Source organism: Hemitrygon akajei, chromosome 14, assembly GCF_048418815.1.
Source record: "Hemitrygon akajei chromosome 14, sHemAka1.3, whole genome shotgun sequence".
NCBI classification, from domain to species: Eukaryota; Metazoa; Chordata; class Chondrichthyes; order Myliobatiformes; family Dasyatidae; genus Hemitrygon; species Hemitrygon akajei.
The window spans coordinates 103331926-103349398 of NC_133137.1; the positions used below are offsets into that span (position 1 = coordinate 103331926).

The 17473-nt window shown below is 44.1% G+C and overlaps 1 protein-coding gene across 5 annotated transcripts in view; it reads right to left on the reverse strand.

Moving 5' to 3' along the window:
* The window catches only part of cax1 (cation/H+ exchanger protein 1), a 64387-nt gene that overhangs the window by 28489 nt on the left and 18425 nt on the right, over positions 1–17473 (reverse strand). For all 5 annotated transcript variants that reach the window (XR_012101469.1, XM_073066825.1, XM_073066824.1 and 2 more), the window contains 3 exons: positions 4400–4461; positions 3481–3621; positions 1799–1984 (listed from right to left, as the gene is read on the reverse strand). Coding sequence is in view for 4 of the 5 variants with exons in the window: in XM_073066825.1 (XP_072922926.1) it covers positions 1799–1984; positions 3481–3621; positions 4400–4461 (389 nt within the window). In the remaining variant the exon portion in view is untranslated. The remainder of the gene's footprint in view (positions 1–1798; positions 1985–3480; positions 3622–4399; positions 4462–17473) is intronic.

The following is a 17473-nucleotide window of genomic DNA, read 5'->3' on the forward strand; positions in this document are numbered from 1 at the left end:
AGAAATTCAAACGTCACTGCTTCACTTGCACAGTGGAAAGGGTAAAGAAGGGGGCAAGGGAAATTCGATATTATAGTGTGGGGTGAGGGCAGAGGTGACGTAGCCATGGTTAAAGGAAATGGAAGACGTCACAGGAGCACTGACCAGAAAATGTCATCAGAACAGATAAGATGGAATGGATTCCGTACTGGACGAAGGATGGGAGTCACAGTCAATGCAGCTGTGGAGTCAAAGGGCTTTGAGTGATGTTGGTCACTGACCTAGAGAGAGAGACTTTAGGACAAGGGCTCCCAACCTTCGTTACGTCATGGACCCCTACCTCAGTTGAGGGGTCTGTGGATCCCAGGTTGGGAACTTCTGCAGTTAAGAACACAAAGAATTAGAGTAAAGGTTGCAAGCGCAGGCTGGAAACTGGCAGCTAAAGGTGGTGAAATGTCCACATTGTGTGCGAAAGCAGTAAGCTGTGCCCAAGAGTCATCAAATATTGAAGGGAAATATTGCAAGAAAGAACGAATGAAATAAGGACATTTTCACATATCCCACTAACAGACAGGCATAGTTATGACCCACATTGCTTCTCCTAGTTAGAGCTTTGATCTGCCCATTTGATGTTCAGATTTCCATCTGCAATCTCTGCCATTTTGAAAGAAATGCCATGATCAGTGCAGTAGGGAGGAGTGATTGGACTCTGTAGCACTGCAGCAGAGAACAGGGGTGTGCTTCTGTAACACAGAGATGGGGGGGACTCTGCACCAGGGAGAGGAAGTCTGTACATGGATGAACCACAAACTGCAGGCTAAAGTGAGCCAAGAGAAATCCACGTCTGGTTACCGGCCAACAACCACCCCATAAACTCCAGGATGGAAGCTTGCCTTTGTACATGAGGGTAAAACCAGTCTCACACGGCACACAGTGACTGCCTATGGAACACACAGGTACACAGCCTGACATTGCAAGGGGCTCTTTGTACACACAGCACTTGTGGAATAGCTTCAGATTCATTTACTTAACACATGTACATTGAAATATACGGTGAAGTGTGTCGTTTGTATTAACGGTGTGATAGGGACAGCCTGTAAGTGTCACCACACATTCCGGTGCCAAAGGTGGAGTAGAGATACAGGGGAAAACAGAATAATGCACACTTTGGATCAGAGAGCATTCATTCCAGGAAAACCAACTCCCCTGTTGATGTCAGCTTGTAAAAAAGAGAAAGTCTGTTCTGAAGGTAAAGCTCAGACTCTGCGTGAACTCTTTCCGTCTTCAAATAGGCTATTTTATCATCCCCAAAGGGACTGCCCACCAACCCCCTCCACAACATTCTGGTTCACTCTCCCATCTCCATAAACAACAATCCCTTCTCTCAGCATCTTCTCCCGAAACCACGGGATGGAGCTCTGCCCTGCCCTCGCAGCACAACATGCATCTCAGTTCCAGGGCTCATCCCACCACAGCCTTATTCACATTCAATCCCAACCCAACCCTCCCCCAGAACCTTCACGCCACTATCTGCATAATCCCCCCCTTTAGTTCTCCACAACTGCTCATTTCCTGCTTCTGATAAAAGGTCATGGACTTGAGACTGTAACTGGCTTTCTCTACATTTGCTGCATGTTTCCATCAGGATGTCATTTCATATTTCCAGCACCTGCAGACTTTTATTTAAATACGAAGCTTTTCCACATTAGGATGTTCCTTAAAGCTCCTTCTTTTGCCTTAAGTTCTAGTTGTTAAATGACGCAGCATGTAAATTTCCTGGTGACAAGGAGATACTGTGCACTGCCAACAAGATTCTTACCCTCTTGGAAGTTCTGATCTGAAGCTGCTCGGGGGGTATTAGCAAGATGACAGTAATGGCTCTGCCGTTTAGCTTGGCTATTGGGATGGTGACAACCAAAATCCAGGCAATGAAGGAAGCCAGGCCGTGGGCAAGTGTGAGCAGTGGATACCCCAGGAGAAGCCACACGTAGGTGCTAGGACGGTGCTGTAAGTGAATCAAGACAAAGAAATTAGTTTGTCAAGTAATGGAATTTAAACTCTGCTATGGACAGTTCCAAGCCCAGCTGCAAAATGAGGAGGGTTGGGCACGGGGCTAGCAACCGCATTCCGTAAAAACCCAGTGCTACAGCAACACCAACAGAAGCTCCAGAAGACCAAGAAGATGAGCTGCTCCTGGGAATGCCTGAATGACTGGCCCAGGGCAGAGGGCTCTAGCTAGCTACCGTTGGCAGCCTACACCCCAGCAGGCACAATGGGCTTAAGAACAAAGACTCAAATGCAACATCAACTACCAAACTGTACGTCCATGCTTAAAAAGAAGCAAGTTAAAGCACGGCATAGCTGTACACACATTCTGAAAACAGCTGCAGAGATTTAAACAACTGTTTTAATCCGAGAGGAGCAAGGAGGAACGTGTCATATCATTGGAACGAACAGAAGCAAAGCAGTTAGCACAACACTATTACCACTCGGGGCAGAGCTTGGTGTTGAACTCTGACGTCTCTGTACATCCTCCTTGTGACAGGGTTTGCTCCCACAGTCCAAAGACGTTCTGGTTAGTAGGTTAATTGGTCATTGTAAATTGTCCTGTGGCTCGACTGGGGTTAAATTGGTAGGCTGCTGGGCGGTGCAGCTTGGAGGGTCAGTTCCATGATGAATAAATAAAGCAGGTTGAAATGTTCACAAGGGAACAGACCTTCCATTTTGGAGAGATGCACCACTTGACAATGTTCCCTAACGGTGCCCCTTCCCAGCAGCTCAGCTCAACTCTTATCTTGGACATTCTACCGTCCAGTCAAACAACATTCAAGCTGCATAAACATCCAACATCTTCTCCTGACTCCATGCATTAAAAACAAGTTCATACGGAGTTACACACATTAACATGTTAAATAGGAAATATACATTCAGCGGCCACTTTATTAGGAACCTCCTGTACCTAATAAAGTGGCCACTGAGCGTATATTCGTGGTCTTCTGCTGCTGAAGCCCATCAGCTTCAAGGTTCGATGTGTTGGGCTCTTCTGCACACCACTGTTGTAACGTGTGGTCACTTGCGTTACTCTCATTATCGGGCACTTTCACCCACAGAACTGCCACTCACCAGGTGTTTCATTTTGTTTATTGCACCACTCTATTGAATGTTGTGTGTGAAAATCCCAGGAGATCAGCAGTTTCTGAGGAACGTCTGGCACCAACAATCGTTCCATGGTCAAAGTCACTTAGATCACACTTCTTCCCCATTCTGATGTTTGGCCTGAATAACAACTGAATCTCTTGACCATGTCTGCATGCTTTTATGCACTGGGTTGCTGCAAATATTATTGGCTGATTTAATATTTGCGGTAACAAGCTGGTGTACAGGTGTAACTAATAGAGTGTAGAACTTCAGTGTAAACTTTTATCCATATCCAAGAACCAAGTTACTGTCCATAGTAAAAAGGTTCACAAGAGTAAGAAAAGCAGGCTAACGGCAATCTACCCAGTATTTTGTTCCCACTGTCGGAGCCTCTGAAGGAGTCCTTTCCACGGCACCGAGCAGTGATGTTGTCTCCACTGCAGTTGCCTCAGGAGTGCTCTGGCCATTAAATCGCACACTGCTTTTCCTCCGATTCACGAATGGCTTTGAAAAGGAAACAAAAGGAGCTCAGAAACCACTTCGAAAATATACCAATTATATTTGAGTGCACAGGAATACACATCCCTCCCCACCATTAATAGTATCAGCAGAGACACTGAGAATAAACCCTGACTATCCCATCTCTCCTGATAACTACAGCCTCCATCTCTTCTGCACTCTCTCTATTGTCCTGTCCCTCCCCACCACTGAGTATATTTACACGGAGCGCATCTTTTACCAAATACCCCACCATCCAGGCCACGCTACCTCCTCACTCCCACCATCAGGCATGTGGAACGGAAACCTCAGGTCCCACACCACCAGGTTCAGGAACAGTTACTAACCAGCAGGCTCCTGAACTGGCGTGGATAATGTCAACCTTCACTGCTCTGAATTCTTACTACAACATACAGACTCATTTTCAAGGACCCTCTACAACTCATGTTCTCAGTTTTTTAAATTTGTTTCTACAGTTCACCTTCTTTTGTACATTGGTTGTTCATCAGTCTTTGTTTATGCATAGTTTTTTAAATAAAATTCTATTTTATTTCTTTTTCCCCTGTAAATGCCTGCATTTACTGTACGAACTTTGCTGTAATGTGACTACACAATACTCAGTACAATCAATACAATGTAAACTAACCAAATGCATTGTACAATATTTTAATCAAAAATCACCTCACTTCGTCCTGGTTCACATTCGACCTGTAAGCATTCAGGTCTTATGGATTACGCGACTTGAAAACAGGTCAGACTGTTCACCATAAGTAACTGCTCCTACCTTTTGAATTATCTTCCCAAATGGCCAGAAATAATATCCAGCAAGACAGCAGCACAATTTACCTGGAAAGCAAGTGGAAATGTATTACTTTCCTAAAATGGCACCTTTCTCTCCACCAAGGGCTGAACAGAGGCAAAGCACCAGGCGACTGGGTGGGGGAGGACGGCAAAGGCGTACACAAAATACCACTTGGCTCTAAAAGGAAAGAAATACCAACAGTTTTAAATCAGCCTTTAACTGGGGTACAGTGCCTTGAAAAAGTATTCAGCAACCACAACTATTTCCACATTTTAATATCTTGTTTTCGACATTTAAAATATATTGTAGGATTTTTGAGCTAATCTACAAATCATTGTGCATCATGTTAAATCAAAAGAAAAATTCCAAAACCTGTCAACAATTTACTAAAATTAAAAGCAAAATTTAAGAGACTGAAGAAGTATCCATCCCCTTTGTAATTACTACACTAACTTTCTTTGGTTGTAATAGACTGTATTACCTTACAAACCCACCCCATTTGTTGATGCAGAAAATTGAAGGATCACCTGTTTTCAATAAATTCATAAGAATAAATAGGTCCAACAGTATGGTAGACTTTCAACAAACCAAACCAAAGTGAACATTCAAGACAAGTCAGGGAAATGGTAATAGTGAAGCACAAATCTGAGGAAGGGTACAAGGCCATCTCAGAGACACTGAACATCCCTCAGCTCAAAGCAGTCCATTGTGAAGAGGTGGAAAAAATCTGAAACCAGAGCCACTCTGCCAAGTGCAGGCTTCCCCACTAAACTTGGTCACCAGAGAAGAGTGGTACTCGTAGGAGAGCCGACTGTGATGCCAGAAGCCAGTGGCTGTAACTGGAGATGAAGTTCATGGCTCCACAATCTCCAAGGCCTTGCAAAAAAAGGGTCTTTATGGAAGAGTGGCAAGGACCCCAGGCTTAAAAATAGCATATTCTTGCCTGTAAAGATTTTGCAAAACATCACTTAGAAGATACTGTAACGATGTGGAAGAAGGTCTTGTGGTCGGATGAGCCTAGTGTGAAACGTTTTGGCCTCATGCTGAGCATTGTGTGTGGCAGAAATCTAACACCGCACATCAGCCAGGTAACACCATCCCTACTGTAAAGTATGGTGGAGGTAACATCGTGCTTGGGGATGCTTTTCAGCAGGGGGGATCTGGTCAGGATTGACAGGAAGATGATTGCCGCTATACACAGAGATAGAAACATAGAAAATAGGTGCAGGAGTAGGCCATTCGGCCCTTCAAGTCTGCACCGCCATTCAGTATGATCATGGCTGATCATCCAACTCAGAACCCTGTACCTACTTTCTCTCCATACCCCCGATCCCTTTAGCCACAAGGGCCATATCTAACTTCCTCTTAAATATAGCCAATGAACTGGCCTCAACTGTTTCCTGTGGCAGAGAATTCCACAGATTCACCACTCTCTGTGCGAAGAAGTTTTTCCTCATCTCGGTCCTAAAAGGCTTCCCCTTTATCCTTAAACTGTGACCCCTTGTTCTGGACTTCTCCAACATTGGAAACAATCTTCCTGCATCTAGCCTGTCCAATCCCTTTAGAATTTTATACATTTCAATAAGATTCCCCCTCAATCTTCTAAATTCCAGTGAGTATAAGCCTAGTCGATCCAGTCTTTCTTCATATGAAAGTCCTGCCATCCCAGGAATCAATCTGGTGAACCTTCTCTGTACTCCCTCTATGGCAAGAATGTTTTTCCTCAGATTAGGGGACCAAAACTGCACACAATATTCTAGGTGCGGTCTCACCAAGGCCTTGTACAACTGCAGTAGAACCTCCCTGCTCCTGTACTCAAATCCTTTTGCTATGAATGCCAACATACCATTTGCCTTTTTCACTACCTACTGTACCTGCATGCCCACCTTCAATGACTGGTGTACAATGACACCCAGGTCTCGTTGCACCTCCCCTTTTCCTAATCGGCCACCGTTCAGATAAGAATCTGTTTTCCTATTCTTGCAACCAAAGTGGATAACCTCAAATTTATCCACATTAAATTGCATCTGCCATGAATTTGCCCACTCACTAACCTATCCAAGTCACCCTGTATCCTCTTAGCATCCTCCTCACAGCTAACACCGCCGCCCAGCTTCGTGTCATCCATAAACTTGGAGATGCTGCATTTAATTCCCTCGTCTAAATCATTAATATATATTGTAAATAACTGGGGTCCCAGCACTGAGCCTTGCGGTACCCCACTAGTCACTGCCTGCCATTCTGAAAAGGTCCCGTTTACTCCCACTCTTTGCTTCCTGTCTGCCAACCTATTCTCTATCCACATCAATACCATACCCCCAATACCATGTGCTTTAAGTTTGCACACTAATCTCCTGTGTGGGACCTTGTCAAAAGCCTTTTGAAAATCTAAATATACCACATCCACTGGCTCTCCCTTATCCACTCTACTAGTTACATCTTCAAAAAATTCTATAAGATTCGTCAGACATGATTTTCCTTTCACGAATCCATGCTGATTTTGTTCGATGATTTCACCTCTTTCCAAATGTGCTGTTATCACATCTTTGATAACCGACTCTAGCATTTTCCCCGCCACCAATGTCAGACTAACCGGTCTATAATTCCCCGGTCTCTCTCTCCCTCCTTTTTTAAAAAGTGGGGTTACATTAGCCACCCTCCAATCCTCAGGAACTAATCCAGAATCTAAGGAGTTTTGAAAAATTATCACTAATGCATCCACTATTTCTTGGGCTACTTCCTTAAGCACTCTGGGATGCAGACCATCTGGCCCTGGGGATTTATCTGCCTTTAATCCCTTCAATTTACCTGACACCACTTCCCTACTAACATGTATTTCCCTCAGTTCCTCCATCTCACTAGACCCTCGGTCCCTTACTATTTCCGGAAGATTATTTATGTCCTCCTTAGTGAAGACAGAACCAAAGTAGTTATTCAATTGGTCCGCCATGTCTTTGTTCCCCATGATCAATTCACTGGTTTCTGACTGTAAAGGACCTACATTCGTCTTGACCAATCTTTTTCTTTTCACGTATCCATAAAAGCTTTTACAGTCAGTTTTTATGTTCCCTGCCAGCTTTCTCTCAATCTTTTTTCCCTTTCCTAATTAAGCCCTTTGTCCTCCTCTGCTGGTCTCTGAATTTCTCCCAGTCCTCAGGTGTGCTGCTTTTTTTTGCTAATTTATATGTTTCTTCTTTGGACTTGATACTATCCTTAATTTCCCTTGTCAGCCACAGGTGCACTACCTTCCCTAGTTTATTCTTTTGCCAAACTGGGATGAACAATTGTTGTAGTTCATCCATGCGATCTTTAAGTGCTTGCCATTGCATATCCACTGTCAACCCTTTAAGTATCATTTGCCAGTCTATCTTAGCTAATTCACGTCTCATACCTTCAAAGTTACCCTTCTTTAATTTCAGAACCTTTGTTTCTGAATTAACTATATCACTCTCCATCTTAATGAAGGATTCCACCATATTATGGTCACTCTTACCCAAGGGGCCTCGCACGACAAGATTGCTAACTAACCCTTCCTCATTGCTCAATACCCAATCTAGAGTGGCCTGCTCTCTAGTTGGTTCCTTGACATGTTGGTTCAGAAAACCATCCTGCATACATTCCAAGAAATCCTCTTCCTCAGCACCCTTACCAATTTGGTTCACCCAATCTATATGTAGATTGAAGTCACCCATTATAACTACTGTTCCTTTATTGCACACATTTCTAATTTCCTGTTTAATGCCATCCCCAACCTCACTACTACTGTTAGGTGGCCTGTACACAACTCCCACCAGGGTTTTCTGCCCCTTAGTGTTATGCAGCTCTACCCATATCGATTCCACATCCTCCAGGCTAATGTCCTTCCTTTCTATTGCGTTAATCTCCTCTCTAACCAGCAGTGCTACCCCACCTCCTTTTCTTTCCTGTCTATCCCTCTTGAATATTGAATATCTCTGGATGTTGAGTTCCCATCCTCAGTCACCCTGGAGCCACGTCTCTGTGATCCCATCTATATCATATTCATTAATAACTATCTGCACATTCAATTCATCCACCTTGTTATGAATGCTCCTCACATTGACACACAAAGCCTTCAGGCTTGTTTTTACAACACTCTTAGCCCTTATACAATTATGTTGAAAAGTGGCTCTTTTTGCTTTTTGCCCTGGATTTGCCTGCCTGCCACTTTTACTTTTCACCTTACTACTTTTTGCTTCTACTCCCATTTTACACCCCTCTGTCTCTCTGCACTTGTTCCCATCCCCCTGCCACATTAGTTTAAAGCCTCCTGAACAGCAGTAGCAAACGCTCCTCCTAGGACATTGGTTCCAGTCCAGCCCAGGTGCAGACCGTCCTGTTTATACCAGTCCCACCTCCCCCAGAACTGGTTTCAATGCCCCAGAAATTTGAATCCCTCCCCCTTGCACCATTTTTCAAGCCACGTATTCATCTGAAATATCCTCCTATTTCTACTCTGACTAGCACGTGGCACTGGTAGTAATCCAGAGATTATTACCTTTGTGGTCCTACTTTTAGTTTATCTCCTAACTCCCAAAATTCACCTTGTAGGACCTCATCCCGTTTTTTACCTATATTGTTGGTACCTATGTGCACCACGACCACTGGCTGTTCACCCTCCCATTCCAGAATGTCCTGCAGCCGCTCAGAGACATCCTTGACCCTTGCACCAGGGAGGCAACATACCATCCTGGAGTCTCGTTTGCGGCCGCAGAAACGCCTATCTATTCCCTTTACAATCAAATCCCCTATCACTATAGCTCTCCCACTCCTTTTCCTTCCCTCCTGTGCCGCAGAGCCACCCATGGTGCAATGAACTTGGCTGCTGCTGCCTTCCCCTGATGAGACATCTCCCCCAACAGTATCCAAAACAGTATATCTGTTTAGGAGGGAGATGACCTCAGGGAACTCCTGCACTACCTGCCTACTGCTATGCTGTCTAGTGGCCACCCCTTCCCTTTCTGCCTGTGTAGTCTTTACCTGCGGTGTGGCCAACTCACTGAATGTGCTATTGACGACTTTCTCAACATCGCGGATGCTCCAGTATGAATCCAATGGCAGCTCCAGATGCTCAATGCGGTCTGCCAGAAGCTGCAGCTGGACACACTTCCTGCACACATAGTCGTCAGGGACACTGGAAGTATCCCTGATTTCCCACATGCTGCAGGATGAACAAACCACGGGGCCGATTTCAGCTGCCATGACCTACCCAATACTTGCCTCAACTTTTGAAACTTTCTCCTTTGAAAGGAACTTACCCGGTCTTACCTCACTTGGAGTGAAGCTCATCCTCAGCCTCTTCTCGTCGAAGCCTCAAATCTCCACTCACTCACTGGCCGCTTTCTACAGGCCACTCCGCTTGAGGTAACCCTCTATTTATTTGTTTGAGCTTTTCAAACTGCTTGGTCACCTGACCTCGATTGCCCAATCAGCTGCTTTCTGCTGAGTCTGAGCTATTCAAATCTTGATTGTCTAATCAACAGCTTTCTGCTGAGCTATTCAAATCTTGATTGACTTGACTGCACAGTCCAACTGCCAGAATCTCTCGAGTCAAAGCCTCAAATCTCCACCCCTTCACTGGCCCAATCACTCACTGGCCGCTCTTCCAGATTCTGGATAGAAGCCTACAGCCTCTGCCAGAAAGCTTACACTGGGGAGTAAACTCAAAGCACACGGTCAGAACAACCATGGAGTGGCTTCAGATGAAGAAAATTAATATCCTTGAGTGGCCCAGTCAGGGTACCGATCTTAACCCAATCAAGCATTTCTGACAAGACCTCGATTGCTGTCCACCGCTGCTCCCCAACATTTTGCAAAGCTAATAGAGACTTACCCAAGAAGATGCAATAGCTGTGAGAAGTGGTTCGACCAAGTATTGAGCAAAGGGAAATGAATACTTTTGAATTGCTGACATTTCCGTTTTTGAATTTTTAGTTCTTTTGCTTTAAAATTTTCCCTTTTTTGGGCTCTTACTTCTGGGGAAAAAAAGGATTATGTGATTCACAAATAAAAATTCTCAGTTAAATTGGTAAGTCCTTGTTATAGTACTCATTTATGTGGACAAAGGGATGAGGGTGGAATCTTTTACAAGGCACTGTAAATCTTCAACCAACAGCAGAGACCTCCAGCTGTGACTGCGGATAGTACTAAGGACAAAGATGATAGGCATTTGATGCAAATGACCAGGGATGGAGGAGGCAAGCACACGCGGCACACAAAATGTAGGCTTGCACTTGAGGATGGAGCCTTCATCCAAATTTGCCTTTTAATCAAATGAACATAAACTAATAACAGAAAATTAAAGAAAGAAGTATTATCAAATTAGTCAGGAGGCTAGAGGCCAAGTGCTTTACTAAATTTAGAAGACGCCAACCACATTAAGATGTCTACATTGAGATACAAGTCAAATATAATATGTTATACAAACCCAAGATGAAGTAAGGGGAAATCCATTTTCAGAGGCAATTAAAGCTTGCATTCTATAATTAGGAACAGAACTAGAGACCATAAAAAGAGGAACAACAGTCCACGGGGGGTTTTAAAAAGGGAACAATAATCTTAATGCTGTGTTTAGTTATTCAAGCCAAATTTGCATAAGAGCTAGAGAGAAATGAGGATTAATTTTCAAGGTACTGAGTTGGACCACTCCCTCAGAATAGACAAATTTCAGAACTCAGAATTTTCAGAACAAGGTAGATTGGGAATTAAATCTAGGCTTTATATCTGGAGACTAGCAAACACCCACTGGACTCGAGAAGCTGTTCTTCCATTGTCTTAAATCATGAGGGGTGGGGAAGAATAAAAAAGATGGCATACTCTTCCAAATCTGGACATAATGGGTGACATAACATACTATATCCAACATGAAAAGCAGGTTAATATTCTGTAGAAAGAATTGAATCATAAATTTGTATTTGTTCATCTGTACAACAGGGTTAGCGTTTCCCCAAAAGAGGATCAAAATGCAAGGGAGAACTTACCAGTCAGCTCAAGGAAGACCTACAGTGGCATGCAAAAATTCGGGCACCCCTGCTCAAAATTTCAGTTACTGTCAATAGTTAAGTGAGTAGAAGATGAACTGATCTCCAAAAGTCAAAGATGAAACATTCTTTTCAACAATTATAAGCAAGATAAGTGTATTATTTTTGTTTTGTACAATTTTAGAGTGGAAAAAATGGAAAGGAGCACCATGCAAAAGATTGGACTCAAGAGATTTGAGCTCTCAGATAACTTTTACCAAGGTCTCAGACCTTAATTAGCTTGTTAGGGCTATGGCTTGTTCACAGTCATCGTTAGGAAAGATCAGGTGATGTAAATTTCAAAGCTTTATAAATACCCTGACTCCTCAAACCTTGTCCCAACAATCAGCAGCCATGGGCTCCTCTAAGCAGCTGCCTAGCACTCTGAAAATTAAAATAAATGATGTCCACAGAGCAGGAGAAGGCTATAAGAAGATAGCAATGAGTTTCAGGTAGCCGTTTCTTCAGTTTGTAATGTAATTAAGAAATGGCAGTTAACAGGAACAGTGGAAGTCAAGTTGAGGTCTGGAAGACCAAGAAAACTTTCCGAGAGAACTGCTTGTAGGATTGCTAGAAAGGCAAATCAAAACCACCATTTGAAAGATTTAGCAGACTCTGGAGTGGTGGTGCACTGTTCTACTGTGCAGTAACACCTGCACAAATACGACCTTCATGGAAGAGTCATCAGAAGAAAACGTTTCCTGCATCCTCACCACAAAATTCAGCGTCAGAAGTTTGCAAAGGAACATCTAAACAAGCCTGATGCATTTTGGAAACAAGTCCTGTGGACTGATGAAGTTAAAATAGAACTTTTTGGCCTCAATGAGCAAAGGTATGTTTGCAGAAAAAAGGGTGCAGAATTTCATGAAAAGAACAACTCTCCAACTGTTAAGCACGGGGGTGGATCGATCATGCTTTGGGCTTGTGTTGCAGCCAGTGGCATGGGGAACATTTCTTTGGTAGAGGGAAATACCAGCAAATTCTGGAAGCAAACATTACACCGTCTCTAAAAAAGCTGAAGATGAAAAGAGGATGGCTTCTACAACAGGATAATGATCCTAAACACACAATAGACAATAGGTGCAGAAGTAGACCATTCGGCCCTTCGAGCCTGCACCGCCATTTTGAGATCATGGCTGATCAATTCCTTATCAATACCCGGTTCCTGCCTTGTCCCCATATCTCTTGATTCCCCTATCCATAAGATACCTACCTAGCTCCTTCTTGAAAGCATCCAGAGAATTGGGCTCCACTATCTTCCGAGGCAGTGCATTCCAGACCCCCACAACTCTCTGGGAGAAGAAGTTTTTCCTTAACTCTGTCCTAAATGACCTACCCCTTATTCTCAAACCATGCCCTCTGGTACTGGACTCTCCCAGCATCTGGAACATATTTCCTGCCTCTATCTTGTCCAATCCCTTAATAATCTTATATGTTTCAATCAGATCCCCTCTCAATCTCCTTAATTCCAGTGTGTACAAGCCCAGTCTCTCTAACCTCTCTGCGTAAGACAGTCCAGACATCCCAGGAATTAACCTCGTGAATCTACGCTGCACTTCCTCTACAGCCAGGATGTCCTTCCTTAACCCTGCAGACCAAAACTGTACACAATACTCCAGGTGTGGTCTCACCAGGGCTCTGTACAAATGCAAGAGGATTTCCTTGCTCTTGTACTCAATTCCCTTTGTAATAAAGGCCAACATTCCATTAGCCTTCTTCACTGCCTGCTGCACTTGCTCATTCACCTTCAGTGATTGATGAACAAGGACTCCGAGATCTCTTTGTATTACTCCCTTACCCAACTCTATACCGTTCAGATAATAATCTGCCTTCCTGTTCTTACTCCCAAAGTGGATAACCTCACACTTATTCACATTAAACGCCATCTGCCAAGTATCTGCCCACTCACCCAGCCTATCCAAGTCACCCTGAATTCTCCTAACATCCTCATCACATGTCACACTGCCACCCAGCTTAGTATCATCAGCAAATTTGCTGATGTTATTTTCTATGCCTACATCCAAACCGTTAACGTAAATGGTAAACAGCTGTGGTCCCAATACCGAGCCCTGTGGCACCCCACTAGTCACCACCTGCCATTCCAAGAAACACCCATTCACTGCTACCCTTTGCTTTCTATCTGCCAACCAGTTTTCTATCCATGTCAATGCCTTCCCCCCGATGCCCTGAGCTTTGATTTTACCCACCAATCTTCTATGTGGGACCTTATCAAATGCCTTCTGAAAATCAAGGTACACTACATCCACTGGATCTCCCCCGTCTAACTTCCTGGTTACATCCTCGAAAAACTCCAACAGATTAGTCAAGCATGATTTACCCTTGGTAAATCCATGCTGGCTTGGCCCAATCCTATCACTGCTATCTAGATATGCCACTATTTCATCCTTAATAATGGACTCTAGCATCTTTCCCACCACTGATGTCAGGCTGACAGGTCGATAGTTCTCTGTTTTCTCCCTCCCTCCTTTCTTAAAAAGTGGGATAACATTAGCCATTCTCCAAACCTCAGGAACTGATCCTGAATCTAAGGAACATTGGAAAATGATTACCAATGCATCCGCAATTTCCAGAGCCACCTCCTTTAGTACCCTAGGGTGCAGACCATCTGGACCTGGGGATTTGTCAGCCTTCAGTCCCATCAGTCTGCTCATCACCGTTTCCTTCCGAATGTCAATCTGTTTCATTTCCTCTGTTACCCTATGTCCTTGGCCCATCCATACATCTGGGAGATTGCTTGTATCTTCCTTAGTGAAAACAGATCTAAAGTACTCATTAAGTTCTTCTGCCATTTCTCTGTTTCCCATAACAATTTCACCCAATTCATTCTTCAAGGGCCCAACATTTCTCTTCACATACCTAAAAAAGCTTTTGCTATCTTCCTTTATATTCCTGGCTAGCTTGCATTCGTACCTCATTTTTTCTCCCCGTATTGTCTTTTTAGTTAAGTTCTGTTGTTCCTTAAAAACTTCCCAATCATCTGTCCTCCCACTCACTTTAGCTCTGTCATATTTCCTTTTTTTTTAAATGCTATGCAGTCTCTGACTTCCTTTGTCAACCACTGTGGCGCCTTTCCCCCCTTTGAATCCTTCCTTCTCCGGGGGATAAACTGATTTTGCACCTTGTACATTATTCCCAAGAATACCTGCCATTGCTGTTCCACTGTCTTTTCTGCTAGGATATCCGTCCAGTCAACTTTGGCCAGCTCCTCCCTCATGGCTCCATAGTTTCCCCTGTTCATCTGCAACACTGACACCTCCCAGCTGCCCTTATCCTTCTCAAATTGCAGATAAAAGCTTATCATATTGTGATCACTACCTCCTAATGGCTCCTTTACTGTGAGATCGCTTATCAAATCCTGTTCATTACATAACACTAAATCCAGAATAGTCTTGTCCCTGGTCGGCCCTCGTACAAGCTGTTCCAAGAATACATCCCGTAGGCACTCTACAAACTCCCTATCCTGTGGTCCAGCACCAACCTGATTCTCCCAGTTCACCTGCATGTTGAAATCCCCCATAACTACTGCAACATTACCTTTGCCACATGCCAATGTTAACTCCCTATTCAACTTGCACCCAATATCCATGCTACTGTTTGGTGGCCTGTAGACAACACCCATTTGGGTCCTTTTGCCCTTACTGTTCCTCAGTTCTATCCACACAGACTCTACTTCTCCTGACCCTATGTCCCCCCTTGCAAAGGACTGAATCTCATTCCTCACCAACAGGGCCACCCCACCCCCTCTGCCCACATTTCTGTCCCTACGATAGCACATATACCCTTGTACATTCATTTCCCAGGTCTGATCTCCCTGCAGCCATGTCTCCGTTATCCCAACAACATCATAGTTACCCATTCGCACCTGGGCTTCAAGCTCATCCGCCTTATTCCTGACACTTCGTGCATTCAGATATAGAACTTTTAACCCATTTCTCCTCTCTCTGTTTGAATCGCTGCCTATTGTGCTTAACTCAGCACACCCCAAAATCCACAATGGACTACTTCAAGGGGCACAAGCTGAAGGTTTTGCCATGGCCCTCACAGTCCCCCGACCTAAACATCATCGAAAATCTGTGGACAGACATCAAAAGAGCAGTGCATGCAAGATGGCCCGAGAATCTCACAGAACTAGGAAGGAAGAATAGGCGAAAATCCCCCAAACAAGAATTGAAAGACTCTTAGCTGGCTACAGAAAGCGTTTACCAGCTGTGATACTTGCCTAAGGGGGTGTTACTATGTACTGACCATTCAGGGTGCCCAAACTTTTGCTTCGGGCCCTTTTCCTTTTTTGTTATTTTGAAACTGTAAAAGATGGAAATAAAAAAAGTAAGCAACACACACAAAATGCTGATGGAACGCAGCAGGCCAGGCAGCATCTATAGGAGAAGTACTGTCGACGTTTTGGGCCGAGATCCTTCGTCAGGACTAACTAAAAGGAAAGATAGTAAGAGATTTGAAAGTAGGAGGGGAGGGGGAAATGAGAAATAATAGGAGAAGACAGGAGGGGGTGGGGTGAAGCTGAGAGCTGGAGAAGGGAAAGGATCATGGGATGGGAGGCCTATGGAGAAAGAAAGGGGGAGGGGGGAGCACCAGAGGGAGATGGAGAACAGAGTGATGGGCAGAGAGAGAGAAAGAAAAAAGGGGAAAAATATATAAATCAGGAATGGGGTGAGAGGGGGAGGAGGGGCATTAACGGAAGTTAGAGAAGTCAATGTTCATGCCATCAGGTTGGAGGCTACCCAGATGGTATATAAGGTGTTGTTCCTCCAACCTGAGTGTGGATTCATCTTGACAGTAGAGGAGGCCATGGACAGACATATCAGAATGGGAATGGGACATGGAATTAAAACATGTGGCCACTGGCTTTCTCTGGCGGACAGAGCGTAGGTGTTCAACGAAACTGTCTCCCAGTCTGCGTTGGGTCTCACCAATATATAAAAGGCCACACCGGGAGCACCGGACGCAGTATACCACACCAGCCGACTCACAGGTGAAGTGTCGCCTCACCTGGAAGGACTGCCTGGGGCCCTGAATGGTGGTGAGGGAGTAAGTGTAAGGGCAGGTGTAGCACTTGTTCCGCTTACAAGGAAAAGTAATCTTGCTTAAATTATTAAAGAAATGTGTCATCTTTAACTTTATGCCTTTTGGAAATCAGGTTATCTTTTACTTGCTTAGCTATGCACAGTAACAGAAATTTTGTCCTGGGGCGACCAAACTTTTGCATGCCACTGTATATATAAAAATAAAGGAACACACACTATCTGTGCACTACAGGATGGAGTATTAAAACAGACGATCATCAAGAATCAACTTTATTCACCAAATACATGTCTGTGTCTTAGGAATTTGCTGTGGTGTGTTGCAACAATAGACAACATAGGCTGGAACTGACTCACAAGGTGAATGAGACTGAGGACAGACCTGTTAGAGGGTCATAAATGGGATAGATAGTGCAGTTTTGTTCCCATTGAGGGGAAGTCAAAAGCTAGATGGAATAAGTAAGGTGACAAGGATTTAAATGAAAATGACAGCCACACCCCAGAGGGTGGTGGGTATGTGGATGGGGCTACCAGAAGTGGTGGCAGAGATGGATACAATTGTTTAAAACACATTTGGATAGATCCATAGGAACGATTTACAGGAATACGGGCCAAACACAGGCAAACGAGATGAGTAAAGACAGGCATTTTGGTCAGTGTGAATGAGTCAGGCTTGTTTCTGTGCTGTGTAATTCTATTAATGTACAAAGCCAAAAAGGCTTTGCAAACTCATCAGACGCAACAGGCCCAACAAAACCTACTGGAATTATTAGATTTTGTGGTAAAGCATCTTTAAGATACAGAGGCATCAAATGTTTAATAGATCAGCTCTCCAAATCAACACAGTGCAGAAATTGGAAAGTTCACCTGCAACTTGGTGCAGAAAATTCCGTTAGTCACAATGAAATTGGATTTAAGACCATGTACGCGTGACTTGCCAAATGGAGGACCAACCTCAC